This window comes from Macrobrachium rosenbergii, chromosome 58 (assembly GCF_040412425.1).
Source record: "Macrobrachium rosenbergii isolate ZJJX-2024 chromosome 58, ASM4041242v1, whole genome shotgun sequence".
In the NCBI taxonomy this organism is placed as follows: Eukaryota; Metazoa; Arthropoda; class Malacostraca; order Decapoda; family Palaemonidae; genus Macrobrachium; species Macrobrachium rosenbergii.
In genome coordinates, this window is record NC_089798.1 from 18,108,475 (window position 1) to 18,123,616 (window position 15,142).

The following is a 15,142-nucleotide window of genomic DNA, read 5'->3' on the forward strand; positions in this document are numbered from 1 at the left end:
AGCTTCTGCACCTCTCTACAATGTACACGCTCCAAGCTGAAGAAAACAGCTCTGCTTTTCGAGGAAGGGATGAAAGACGAGATAGGCGAACCTGTCAGAAAATTTTTATTACAAACTATGTTACCAACTTACTGGTCAAATACCACTAAGAAGGATATACTGAAAAATCTCTCTCTCTCTCTCAGAAGATAGATTTTTTGCTTTGTATGATGATTTACCTAGCAATTATAAGTACTAATTTTCAAATATTAATAAGATTAAGATATAATAACAACAACAAATATAATAATAATAATAATAATAATACCATCCACTGTGGCTCAGGGCCATATACATGTAATATAGAAATACAATACACACAATCTAGATACACAAGGTAACTTGATATATACAAATAGTCGGCAGTATCCACAGAGTTGCTGAGGAAGTAGAAAAAAAAAAACTGAATTCATAATAATGGTAACGACAGTAATAATATGGAGAGTAAAAAAAAAAAAATGTACATTAAAAATGATAATAAAAAATACAGATTGCAGACAATTTCCGCTGGAGACCTTAGGTGGTTACAGAAGTCAGGTCCAGAAGTCTAAATATGAATACTGAAAATTGCAAAACTTTATAATGATATTAATCACAGCAATAATAAAGTAAAAATACCAAAACAACAGGAAACGTAGCAATATATAACAATAACAATGACAGATTCTGGAGATGACTTCATAATTGCAAAAATAGAGAATAAGTCATTTAAGGAACAGCCACCTCATTATCCCATCTTTTCCAAAATTTAGATCTTCTTGCCTCACTGCTTAGGATGCTTCGTATGAGCGAATTGCTGTTGTTTCTCAGTCAGGTGATCAGACTGGACATTGTTCGCCTCACAATGATTTTCAAATTATCCAAGTGGTTTTCTATGAACATCTGTGTGGCGGAGTGATAGCGAGGAGTGTTTGTGAGGCGTCTCAGAATGTCATTGTGAACAACAGTGATATGCCTCATGGTCTTTTGGGTATAGTTTGTCCAAAGGGAACACCCATATATATACTGTAGCAGTATGAGCAGAAGAGCAGCAGTTTTGTTTCTTGGAGACAAGGCAAATCTCCTTGCAATCACGTTGCCAGGTGCACATAGTTTATGACGCCTGTTCTATGTCTGCCACATCTTTTAGGTCACCTGTGATAATGTGGCCCAGTTTCGTTGTATAGGGTATCAAATTCCTCTGCATATTGTTGGCAGGTGTCGACGAGTCTCTGGAGACTTGCACTGACAGGGAAATCAGAATCATATCGTCGGCGTAACAGAGGCTGTTTATTGTTGTTGATAATGCGTCCAACTGGGAGAGAGTTCAGTTTGACATTCAGGGTATCTGTGTGTGTATGTGTTAAACAGGTATGGAGAGAGAATGCCCCCTTGCCAAAGCCCATTTAGGGAGGCGAAGGTGTCGACAATACCTCACCCCATTTGACACAATTGCCGTGTGGAGAACCAACAACATAAAATGCCAATTAGATATAGATGTGTGCCTCGTTTGTGCATTTCTATAGCAAGTTATCAAAAAAAAATTTTAATCAAACAAATTTCAACCCCATCTTTTCCCAAGTCTTTGAGCTCAGGGGGATTGAACCTGTCAAATATTTAAGTCACTCTAGATATTCTCTACAAATTTTCAAATCCATTCTCTCTTTTTCTTCCTCTCTCTTCTTACAAATTTCTTCATCTCTCTCTCTCTCTCTCTCTCTCTCTCTCTCTCTCTCTCTCTCTCTCTCTCTCTCCCCAAATAGATACTTAGTTCAGCCCTTCTCTCTCTCTCAGGAAAAGATAAATTTTGTAAAGAGAAATGGATTAACATTCCTCAAGGGAGATAAAATCTATCTCTCTCTCTTGCCCTGCTAGTACAAGTCTGGCTGAATTTGTTGTAGTGGTAACTCACTATCTCTTTTTGATTTGGCTGGAAAGGTTAGAAGTACATATGTGCATATTTTTAAGGGTACTGTACTAATGTTTAAGAAGACTGAAATTATACTAATAATATAATTTCAAACATTAATGGAGTAATAGGATAATAATTTATGGTATATTTGATGTAGGATGATACTTAAAGCATACACTTGGTATTTGAACTTTCAAGACAGGCAGCTATAAGCATTTTTAAAGGAGGGGGGGGGGGGGTCTGGAATGCATCCCCCACAAATATGGGGGTTTCTGTAATATATATATATATATATATATACACATATATATTACATTTCAGTGCACCTTTTTCACTGCAGAGATGCAAAATCCCCTCTAAAAATGTTTTTAACTACCAAATACCCAGTACCCTTTAAACTAAAAGCTTAAAACTGTATTTTAAAAGTTCACTGCCTAATTTAATAGTTCAAACAAAAATATACTTTAAATTATCATACTAAATTTAATATCAGTTCAAACAAATATACACCCGAAAACCATCATCCCAAAACAACTTAAGTCATCTTAGACTAGTACCCTTTCACAACTGTTACTCATAAGTACATGTGCCCCCAAGACTTATAACAATGATTTACTCATTTTAAAATATTAATATTGGTGTAAACAGCAAAATATCTATAAATTATTAATACAAATTAAATAAATCTTTAATACAAATAAATCTGTCTTACAGAACATCTGACAACTAATCAAGTTACCTGTATAAATACGCATAGCCATTTTCTCTCATAGTATACAAGTCGTCCCATTTTCCTTTTACATTGGTAAAAACAAAATTATCACTAATTTGCTTTTTTCGTAAAGCACTTTTTTCACTAATTACTGTATTTTTTCATAGTGTTCGTGACCAAATACAGATTTTTTTATAAAAATAATTTACAGAGTACTTATATCTGTTAAGCTCATTACGGGTTGGGCCCCAAAATGAGCACAACAGGTTGTCAATTCTTTCTCTCTCTTTTTAAGGGTAAAGTAAGATGGATTTGAAATGACAGTTAAAGTTTTTTGGAAGACACAGCACTGTTAAAAGTTTTTTGGAAGATAGAGCATACTGTATACAGGTAGTGCTCGAGTTGCGATAATTCGACTTACGATAATTCGCTTTTACGATGGGGTTAGCAATTAATATCGATACGACAATATTTTGAAAATACGTATTTTTAAATTTCGCAGGCGATTGGCGCAGGCAACAACTTACAATCAGGCAGTGTATGGTGTACGATACGTTGGCCCGAAAGGCTGGAGTAGGTACATTAATTCAATGAGCCAACCTTACTTGCCCTCACTGTGTCGGAAGTTAAAATAGGTCAGTGTTCGTTTGTAATTTTTGTGCATTTGTAAATACAGGGAGTGCACGAGTGACGATAATTCGAGTTTACGATGGAGTTAGCAATTAATAACGGTACGACAATATTTAGAAAATATTTTTAAATTTTGAGCGGGCACAGGCAACAGCGTACAGTTGCTGTACAATCAGGCAGCAAGAGAGACCAACTTACAATAGACCACCACCTTTTTCTCCATCTCTTTATTCCATCTTCTAATTAAAAAAGTAAGAGAATGATAAAAGTATTGTTAGTAACCTTATACTCTTGCAAAAATGCGTCAGCCATAAACAACCGAACGAGAAACTCTCGTTTTGCTAATAACCAAATCGGATAACAACTGTTTTGCTTGTATTTCAACCATCGTACGGTTAAACAATTACCATAGTTATGTTAAAAATGACGTTAAGTACTGATATATTTTTACACTATACCCTTATCTGCTTTGGAGAAAAGATCGGCAAGGAAATATACTGCTACAGTAAATTTCAGCTGCAAGTTGTAGCTGAAGCTGAGAAAAGAATCTTCAAGCTGCTAATGACTATAAATTATCGTGCATTGGCAACATGGATGAAACTCGGCCGCAAATAAAATTGGAAAGTATTTTAACCCTTAAACGCCTGTTGGACGTAGCAAACGTCGACTAAAATTGTCTGTTGAATGCCAAGTGGACGTAGCAAACGTCGACTACAAAAAATCTCAACCTTCGGTCAACTTTGACTCGACCAAAATGGTCAAAAAAACCAATTGTAAGCTAAAACTCTTACATTCTATTAATATTCAATCATGTACCTTCATTTTGCAACAAATTGGAAGTCTCTAGCACAATATTTCAATTTATGGTGAATTTTTGAAAAAACTTTTTCTTACGCCGCTCAGTAACTCGGCCGAAAATTTCAGAAATTCTTTCGTCATTTTGTTGTAATTTTGCACTGTTCTATATTAGCTGTTACATAAAGTTTTATATATGAAAATGTGCGCAATTTCATGTAGAATACAACAGAAAATAACTCATGGTAGTAGCTTTTATCAGTTTGGAAATATTTTCATATAAATCACAATAACTGCCAAAATTTCAACCTTCGGTCAACTTTGACTCGACCGAAATGGTAAAAATGCAATTGTAAGCTAAAACTCTTATATTCTAGTAATATTCAATCATTTACCTTCATTTTGCAACCAATTGGAAGTCTCTAGCACAATATTTCAATTTATGGTGAATTTTTGAAAAAACTTTTTCCTTACGTCCGCGCCAGAAATTCTTTAAATCACGTTGTCGTACTGTTTGCACTGTTTTATATTAGTCGTTACATAAAGTTTTATATATGGAAATGTGTGCAATTTCATGTGGAATACAACAGAAAATAACTCATGGTTATAGCTTTTATCAGGTTTGAAATATTTTCATACAAATCACGATAACTGCCAAAATTTCAAGCTTCGGTCAACTTTAACTTGACCGAAATGGTCAAAAAATGCAATTATAAGCTAAAACTCTTACATTCTAGTAATATTCAATCATGTACCTTCATTTTGCAACAAACTGGAAGTCTCTAGCACAATATTTCGATTTATGGTGAATTTCTGAAAAAATTTTTTCCTTACATCTGCGCGTGTAACTCGGCGAACATCTCAGAAATTCTTTCGTCATTTTGTCGTAATGTTTGCATCGTTTTACATTAGTCGTTACATAAACTTTTATATATGAAAATGTGTGCAATTTCATGTAGAATACAACAAAAATAACTCATGGTTGTAGCTTTTATCAGTTTTGAAATATTTTCACATAAATCACGATAACTGCCAAAATTTCAACCTTCAGTCAACTTTAACTTTCGACCGAAAATGGTAAAAAAACGCAATTGTAAGCTAAAACTCTTACATTCTAGTAATATTCAATCGTTTACCTTCATTTTGCAATAAATTGGAAGTCTCTAGCACAATATTTCGATTTATGGTGAATTTTTTAAAAAACATTTTCCTTACGCTCTCTTGTAACTTGGCCGAACATCTCAGAAATTCTTTCGTCTCGTTGTCGTAATATTTGCACCGTTTATTTTTAGTCGTTACATAAAGTTTTATATATGAAAATGTGCGCAATTTCATTTACAATACAACAAAAAATAACTCATGGTTGTAGCTTTTATCAGTTTTGAAATATTTTCATATAAATCACAATAGAAAAAATTCGACTTTCGGTTAACTTTAACTCGACCGAAATGGTCGAAAACTGCAATTGTAAGCTAAAACACTTACAGTCTAGTAATATTCAATCAATTAGCTTCATTTTTCAACAAACAGGAAGTCTCTAGCACAATATTTCGATTTATGGTGAATTTTTGAAAAAAATTTTTTACGTCCACATTTAAATTCATGCATCATTTTGGGATAATATTTTCTCTGTGTTGCTTTAATAGTTTAAAAATTTGTTATATACCAAAATCATCGCAATTTAGTGTACAATATAACTAAAAAAAATTAAGTCATTAGCTTTAACCGTTTTGCTTACAGCGCGATTTGTATACAATTATATACAAGTTTTTTTTTTCGCTGTCATATATTCCAATATTTATGTATGATAATATTTTTTTTCATTTCTGATGGTTGCATACTAAACTTCAGGCAATGACAAAAAAATTAGCCAAAAATGAACTCTTAATCTTAAAAACTAAGCGTGCTGTGATTTTTTAAAAAAAACTTTTTTTCCGCTTCGGCTCTAACTCACCGAACGCCGCCGGCATACGGGAGACGTTTTTGTAAATAGGGCTTCGGCATTAAAGGGTTAATCAACACTACTGGGCATGAAAGAACACATATTACTGCTGTTTTCACGCTGATAAAAGATAAATACGAAAAGCTCGTAGTATGATGATGAAATCAAGAGAAAATAGCGAACGAAATCTTGGTTCTTTTTACACAAAACAAGCATGCCCCCAAAAATGGCCAGCCGCCAACGACATCTATTAACGAAAAAAATAGCTAAATTAATTTTACAAAGAGACATATTTAAGTTATATTTCGACTTAAAAACACTTCCTATAACGAAAAATATATATGTCCCTCATAAATAAAGTATCTAGAGATTCATTCACGCTAACTAGACGCAAGAAATGCCCTCTGAGCAGAGTCAAATGTGGCGAAATAAAGACCGTGTGTGTGATCGATTCCCAAACCAAAACATTTGATCGGTATGATCGCAATTTATAATGCAAAAGCAATATACGAATATTTACAATTGGATACAGTGTAGTAAAGAATAACTTTTTAAAAGATCCATGGAAAAGATGCACATTCATTATTTTGATGTTTGTACAATATGGTGTTATGTGAAAATAGAATACAGTATAATGTAGGCTACGCTACCGTATATGATATACGAAAGTGCAGGCTAGGCCTTGTTTGTTATTCAATTTCTCTTTATACTGACTTATTGTGTCAACCTGCATTGAACCTGCAGAATTAGCAGACACTAATAATTACTATACCATATATGTATAAAGTATAGTGTGTAGTGTAGGCTAGGCTACCATATTTGTATAGATGGTACTGATTACCCTAGTGTAGGCTAGGCCATATTCGAGTTACAATTTTTTCAACAAACTATGGGTTTTTTGGAACCGAACCCCATCGTAAGTAGGGGAATACCTGTATCTAAAAAATTGCTAATCATTTTAATTTTATTTTTGAGTCTGCTTTTACTGGAAAATAAAATGAATTATGAATAATCTACATTTTACCGAGAAGGCCCACCTCCCTAGAAAGATATATAGCTACTTTTATATTATAATCCTCCCCGAGCATCATAGCTAGGATAAAATGTCCGTCTCTGGCACGTCCCCAAGAGAGGAACCTAAGTTTTAGATTCCCAAGACTGTTAAACCCAATCAAGAAAAGACAGAACTGAAGAAAAGTTACTCTTTATAGTCTCAAGAAACCAATGTCCCAACTACAACTAGAGAACTAAAGCCTTTACAATTCTTGTAAACAATATCTACATCCTTAAGGCAATGCAATGCAAAAACAGAATTACACATCCACTAAGCTGCACTGACTACCCCTTCCAGCAAAAGGGTTCTGAGAGAGCTAAATGATCTATTAACTGAACATACATCAAGGACTTTTAACTTCAGCAATGTTAATAAATCTGGATCAAGGTGTTCATGCACTGACTTAAAGCATCTTACAAAAAAAGGGTATTGCACTCCTGGACAAAGGAAGTGCTGGCCTCCTAACAGCACAAAAATTAACATTATTACAAAGGTTTAAGCCTGTCTACATATATACACAATGCCCCAACTGGACAAAGAAGTGCATCTTCTTCCTTACTTACCAAAGACAATAAAACACGAAAGTGTACATTTCTAAGTAGGGCCGTCACCTTAAAACCATTCTTTGCTCTGAATTGATGTAGAACTGATAAAACCACATTTCTGCTGGTAAAACCTACCAGTCAAGAGAATGCTTGCAAATCCCTTACCTATTTAGCTGTTGCTAAAGCAACTGGAAAAGTGTCTTCTTAGTTCAAAATTTCAGAGGAACTGACTGCAGAGGTTTGCAAGGCTCCTTCATAAGACATTTAGGAGCTACATCCAAGTTCCAAGAAAGACAATGCTTAGAGAGCTTACAGAACCTCAATTTCAAATGGTCTCATGGCTTCTTCCAGGCCAAGATCATGAGAAATATGAAGGTTAACATGTTTCAGAACAGAAAACAGCATCAGCATAATGTTTTATAGCTTGTACTGGCAGGCCCTTTGCATACCTCAAAATGCAGAAAAATAACGATGTTTATAAAATCAATTTTATAGGTGTTTACCCTGTCATTTGCTTTATCTGCAACTACATGACACAGGTTTAAGAAGTGTTAAAACTGAAACAATCGTAAACTTTGGAGGGTAGGGGCAAGACAGCAACTGCTTTGGTTATTCTTCTCTTAATGTCTTAAGAGGGAGGAGGAGGAGGAAGGAAGGGGAGGGAGGGAGGGAGGGATCTCAATGGTAATACCTAAAAAATTGATTTATAAAAATCTTTATTTTTTTGGTGAAACTTATCCTCTTATCATTTGCTGACTCCAACATTGTGTGCTGGAGGAGGGTAAGAGATTTCCCTAAAACCAAATTATTATATAAGAAGCACCCTTATCACTGCTTACCTGATGGATACAATCCCATGGAAGGAACTTGTCAGATGAGGATCTTCAACAGGTGAAGTCCACTACTGTAGGAAGTGGAATGTGGACCCTGAATATAGCCATTGGGTGAAACTGTGCATCGCAGAACGAGAAGTCAGGCCTCTGTGTCTCAGGCCTGCAGTGCTGATGGGAGCTAAACCCACAACTAAACATGATCTCTAAAGAGTTACCACCTGAGTTGCTGTGGCACCTCACACCCAAACCATAACCAACAATTTAAATAAAAAGGTGGTTCTTAATCAGCCTAGGGTAGTTTTCTCTAATAGGGAGCAATGGCTCTGCTATATATGACCAACATTATTTACTCTAATGAACTTTGTTTGCCTTCACCAAAGAGAAAGCAAATACTGTACAACTCAGCATAATACAGTACTCAAAGCAAAAGCAGAGCGTGATATTGCCAAATACAAACTCAAATACATACAGTTCCTCACTTATCCAAGATGGGCATTGATAATGAGAATTTATACCAGTTCATAACACGTAAGGGGAAGACTAGGAGAAATCTCCCCTGCCGAAACTATAGGTGCTAGTGTACAGCAATCTTCCTACTGGATCTAGGGGGCCTTCAAGTAGTTAGAAGTGAACATAGAGCCACACCTCCACTGTGCTGCCAAACTTGGTGGTCTAGAGAGAGGGGGCTAATGAAAACTAACAGATGTAGCTTCTGCTCTGACACTGTGCAGTTGCACCTTCAAAAGGGGACAAGCCTCTAGGCACAATGCATGATGTACTTTCAGGATTAAGGATTTAATAAGGAAAGCATTCTCAGACATAGGAACCTCAGGATTCTTAACAATGCAAAATAGCCTCCTATACTGTTTCCTAATGACTGAGATGGGATGTACAATATAAATCCTTAGAGCCTAAGTGAGCATAAAAGTAGCTCTTCTTCCTCAGAAGTTAGGGTTCTAAAAAGGGGATAAAAAAAAACTCTTGGAAGAGCTTTGGCCTTGACATCATTCTTAGCATGAAAGGATGCCAAAAATGATAGTTCTGCTCCAGTACATAAACACCCTACTAACAATGATATCGCTTGTAATTCACTTACTTTTTTTGGCTGCAGTTACAGCCACAAGAAAGTGCTATTACAGAGTCTTGAGAGAAACCTGTCTCAGGGGTTTGAAAGGAGGGCCTCTAAGGTGTCTTAAGCCAACGACTAGGTTCCATAAAGGCGGCTTTAGCAGAACCTTTAGCGTTCCAGCTGAAATGAGCAAATAGCTTCGCTTAAGTTGCTCTCTTTTGAAATACACAACCCAGAATGCCTGATGAAGCAGATTTGTCTGTGGAGGTAACTGTCACTGTCAAGGAATTTCTACTACTGACATCCAGGACTGGGAACCAATGCCTCCTTGGACATCAAAGGGCAATTAGAATCATGGTGGTGTTTTTGGCAGCTCTCACCTCTTAGGTACCCCCTTTAAACAGTAGAACCATAGGGAAGGCATACACAAATAGGTTTATCAAATCTTGAACCATAGCATCTACTGCCCAGGCTTCAAGGTCCAGTTTCATTGCAAAGAGATCAATAAGGGGCTACCCAAACACACCCCAAACTACCTCACAAACTACAGGGTTAAAGATCATCCACGGGATAGTACCTGTCCTTGGTGATTTAACATGTCTGCCAAAACACTTTTTAAAACCAAGCAAAAACTAATGTTCCTCTCCACTGTCCTGAGGCTAAATTCCTGGTGATGGCTATTAAGGTTTCCAACTTCATGCCCCCTACCTTCTTAGATAAGCTAGAGAAGACACATCTGAGGAGACAGACATTACTTCATTGGACACCACTCATCCAGGTCTTAACTCGCTTCTGGATAGCCAACTCTTCCTTGCAGTAAAAGTGAAGATTCACTTCTAATGGCGACCACACCCCTAAAGCCACTTGGTTCCTGATAAACAAACCCCATCCCCATCCGAGGCAACTGAATAAACCGAGAGGTTTGGGCTCAGGGACTCTAGGGACTTCCCTGCAAGAAGCATTACTATGGACACCCACCAATGAAGGGAGGGATCAGTTCTTGGCTTGGCGGCTCAAACTCATGGTCTGGCTAAGTCTCTCTCTGTGTCAGTAGTGCCTCTTGAGTGCAACTGAAGAGGTTTCATCCCAAGTTGAGCACCCGGAACTAGCTTCTCCAGAGAAGGCATGTGGCCTAAGAGATACAATAGCACTATTGGGCATGCTCCCTGAGGAGGAGAATTCTCTCGTGATTTACAACAGACTTTCTCCTTTACCCTGTATTAGAAAAACCTTGAAAAGAACCAAAGCAATCACCATGCCCAGGTAGGTCACTCTCTGAGTAGGTTCTGGAGATGACTTTGCAATATTTATTAGTAAGCCTAGGGCTTTTGCTAAGACCAATACAAGCTCTCTTGCCCTTAGGCAATCCTCCCCAGACTTTGCCAAGATAACCCAGTCTTCCAGGTACAGAAGTATCTTTACTCCTAATAAGTGCAGCCATTCGCAAAGGGATAGTATCCTAGTGAAAACTTGGGACGTGGAACTCCGCCCAAAACAAAGAGCTTGACATTGATGTCTTTCCCCAAAAGAAGTGTAGGAACTTCCTTGAAATGTGGTGAATGGGGATACAAAAGTATGCATCTTTCACACCCATCATAAACATCCATGTACCTTTCCCCATGGAAAAAAAAAAAAACAAGGGGGACAGTTAGACATAGAGGTTGAGCCAGGATACGTCTAGGACTGGCTCCCTACTTCCTGTGGCTTTTGGAACTAGGAATAGCCTGTTGTAAAAAGCCTTCCTGAAGAAAAGACTTCTTGACAACACCAGTCTCTTCTCTACATTGCTCTGTATGACTGAAAGGTTGAGATGGTTAATGAGGCTTCCAGAAAGGAATGCAATAACTTTCCAAAAGAACTTTCTTTACCCAGGCATCTACTGTACAACTAAGTGTTCCCACACTCAAGTGAAGTAGCCCAACCTGCCACCCAAAGGCATCAGAAGACTCAATGAGCAACAGTATTCTTTATCAGACTTAGGATTCTTGATATTCATGGAGGAATTGCACATCCCCACTTTTTGGCAGAACGAGATCTGGATCCTTGCTGCCAAAAGGACACTTCTTCCTTCCTGAGCCCGGAAAGGAAGACTGAGGGTAAGGGGTAGACTTGCCCAAAGTGCATTTATAGTAAGAGGAAGAGAAGACTTCCATTTAGTGGCCTGGGACTGGTGAAGGAAGTACTACCTCGGTTTTCTCCGTCTCTGCAGCTACAGAAACGGATAGCTTGTCATCTATTATCTTCCCAAATGGACAAGCTGAAACCCATGACTGTCTGCAAAGGAACCAGCCAAGAGCATAGCTGCTCTCTCATGTGAACTTTGAGGTTGCTAGAGACATGAGGCAGTTCACCTCCCACATCATGAAATGCCTTGTCTAGGGAATTGAAAACCCTCAGGGATTATCAAAGGATCCCTGGCCCAAGGAGGAAAGTGTCCACCAAACTCCTTCAAACAATGATCAACAGTGTTCAGCACGATTCACTAAAGGGCATAGCTTCGTGGTGTTAGGCCAGCTCTTACACATATCCTTGGCCTCTTGAATCAAGAAATGCCACTTAGCAGAAGCAACAGTGCCTCTCTTGGCTGTAAAACATGGATGACAACAGCTGGATCAAGAGAAAAGGAGGAAAAATACCCTGCTCGATACACCAATCTTCCTAGCAGGCAGCAAGGGAGACAAGATAGAGGACTTTTAAAGACTCCTCTTAGGCAAAACATTTGCAATTGAGTCAAATCCCCCAAGTACAGGACCTGATAGCTTAAAGGAAGAGCTACGGAAATCTAAGCACTACTGAACCAATTCCTTAAAACTAAGGGGACAGGTCTAAATGTTCCTCTTCCTTTATAGAAGGCAAAGGAGAATGATGTCAGGAAGAGCCAGGTCTATAAGAATCCTCTTCATCAGGTGCTCAAGATTTCATAATCCATCTGGCAGAATCTTGAAAGTCAAAAGTTCTCTCACTCTGCAGACTCACTGATGCCTTGTGTGGACTCTCAAGCCTTGCACAGACTCGCCAGTGCCTTGAGCAGACTTGTTGGCACCTCACTCACAGACACCTCAAGCAGACTTGCTTCCGGCTGTGTACACTTGCTGCCGGACATGTAGACTTGCTGACAGCCTATATGGAGTCACTGATGCCTAATACAAACTCAGTAACGTCTTGTGCAGCCTCGATGGCACCTCACAAGGATTCAACAACATATGCGGAACTGTACGAAGACTCGACACCTCCAATGGCCCCGATTGCTTAGGGGAACTAACAGGTGATTGTGAATAGTGGCACGCTTCGCCTAAGCTTGAAAGGCAATCCATAAAATCCACAAAAGTCAAGGCATGGGCATAACAGTGGCCTTGTCAAAACAAAACTTGGACCATTATTGATCGAAGGGGGAGAGCTGGCTCAAAAGCTTACTAAATGATTGCCTATCTATAGACTCAGGGCTCCTTGAGATGGCTGCAGGTGCAATGGCAGCACTCACTGCAGATCACAATTAGTTACCTGGCTCGAACAAATTGCTGGAATAACCATGGGACAATGGGGTCAAACCTAAGATCTAGCCCTACCATAAAACACGATCTAGACTTATCACACTTGTCCTTATGCAAATGTTATCTAACTCTCTCCATGGAGGACTGAGATGCAAAGGCAGGAGACATACTGCACAGCCCTTAAACATCCTGGGATGCTAGTCCTTGTCTGAAAACCCCAGGACTACCAGGCCTGTCAGCAGGGGGCACTGAGGTAACAGGCAAGGCTGCGTCCAAGGAGTGGCCAAAGGAACGAGGGGACATTAGCCCTGCCAATACACTGGACACAATCAATGCAATAGACTCAAATTGTTATATAAAAACTCAACCTAGATTTAACAGTCAATATCTGGCTGCATTAAATCTAACCTACTACCCTGAGCTGACATTTTGTGTGTAGAAGGATCTATATCCACTTGAGTAGAATCCACAGACTAATTTCTATTTTCATGAAAAGGTGTTAATTCTAAAGAAGACCTAGATTCAAGACTAGGCTGTTCCCATTACTCCCTTTGTAAGTCTATCTTTCTCTCTTCTAATTAGGCAATTTATCATTTCTCCCAATGCTTGCAATGATCAAAATAGCTGTCTGAATCACAATTCACCTCTCGATCAATGCATATTTCATGAATATTAACCAATCTGATCTTACAACCACTTACTTTACAAAATCTAACAGATTTCAATACAGAAGATTGAGAAGAAGAAACCATATTGCTGAATACAAACCAAAATCAAGACGATCCAATTCTTTACCCAAGAAAAACAAACTCAAATTTCAGAGCACTGGTTCCATCGGAGAAAGAAAAATGACAACCAAAGCAGTCAGTCTTACCCCAACCCTCCAAAGAATGGGGTAGCTATCAGAAGAATTCGTTAACGATTATTTTAACTCTACCAATTGTTGAGCTTGTGCCAAGCAGTCACAAATAAAGCAAATGTGAGGGGGGGTTAAGTTTCACTATAAAACTTAATCATCTATAAAGGTGCAGCTGCAAGAAATTTCCCTGGAAAGGTACCACTTGCAGTAAACACCCACTGTTGCTGAGAGTGACTGCTGTTACATTCTCCACTGGACCCAAAGTACTGACTGCCTAGAGACACTCAAAAACACCTCTATCTTGTAAGAGATGGTCAGTGCTCCTCAGGAAGCTAGCTGAAGAAGGTGGAGGCTTTGGTGGAATCTTAGAGACAGGCAAAGATCATAACTGATCAACTAACAGCTTGCCATAATAAACAAGCATTTTAATCTTCAACTACACTTCTTAGTTTTTTCCTCTACAAAATAAACCTTATTTTTTACTACTTATTTTTATGCAGATTACCTGCATATATCCAAGGTCCACTGAACAGCATTACTTTTGTGATGCCCTATATTTGGCATGTGCTACTTGCTTTGCAGAGCATTAGTACTCACATGCTTCTATGATACCATGATGCAACACTTCCTATCCATGGAGTTCTTCCTTTCCTCTTGGTAATGCCATACACCATTCCCTTAGTCCTTATGGCATTCAGTTCATTCATATACTATACATATAGTCTACAAACATGCTTTCTCAATTTCTCTAATTACTGTATAGTCAGTGTATGTGTTGGAAGTTCACTTCAAAATTCGATGGCATTTTATATTTCCTTCATGTAATTGACTCTTTTGAACTAGTAATTACAAATGTATCTACCCTACACACAATTTTACTTGAAAAGGCAGATAAAAGCTAGAATTGAAATGCCTTACCTGTGAATACAACTAAATTGAATAAATATTTAATTTTAAAGACAGCTACTTACCCTGGGCCACCACTCCAATACAGGCTTGCAAGTTAGAGACTTCTCTGGTATATCATATCTGTGTTTTTCTACAACTGTTCTGACATCTCTTATTAATGCTATGGGGTCTGTTATGAGATCAGGCACACACTTTTTACTGGTGGGAAGAGCATGAAGATACATGACAATTGCCTTCAAACCATGCAATTCAAACTGGGTTAAGTGTACATGTTCTCCATTCTCATTTTCTTTAGTTTCTGAATCTAATGGCTTCTCAGGATCAGGCTTTTTATCTTCTTCTTTCACCTGTAATTGCCAAAGCAAAAAAAAAA

General features: G+C 38.0%; 1 protein-coding gene across 6 annotated transcripts in view; it reads right to left on the reverse strand.

The window, feature by feature from the left end:
- LOC136837154 (lysine-specific demethylase 2A-like) overlaps positions 1-15,142 on the reverse strand; it is a 255,225-nt gene that overhangs the window by 111,033 nt on the left and 129,050 nt on the right. For all 6 annotated transcript variants that reach the window (XM_067101814.1, XM_067101812.1, XM_067101816.1 and 3 more), the window contains exon 9: positions 14,832-15,116. In XM_067101814.1, the coding sequence (XP_066957915.1) occupies positions 14,832-15,116 (285 nt within the window). The remainder of the gene's footprint in view (positions 1-14,831; positions 15,117-15,142) is intronic.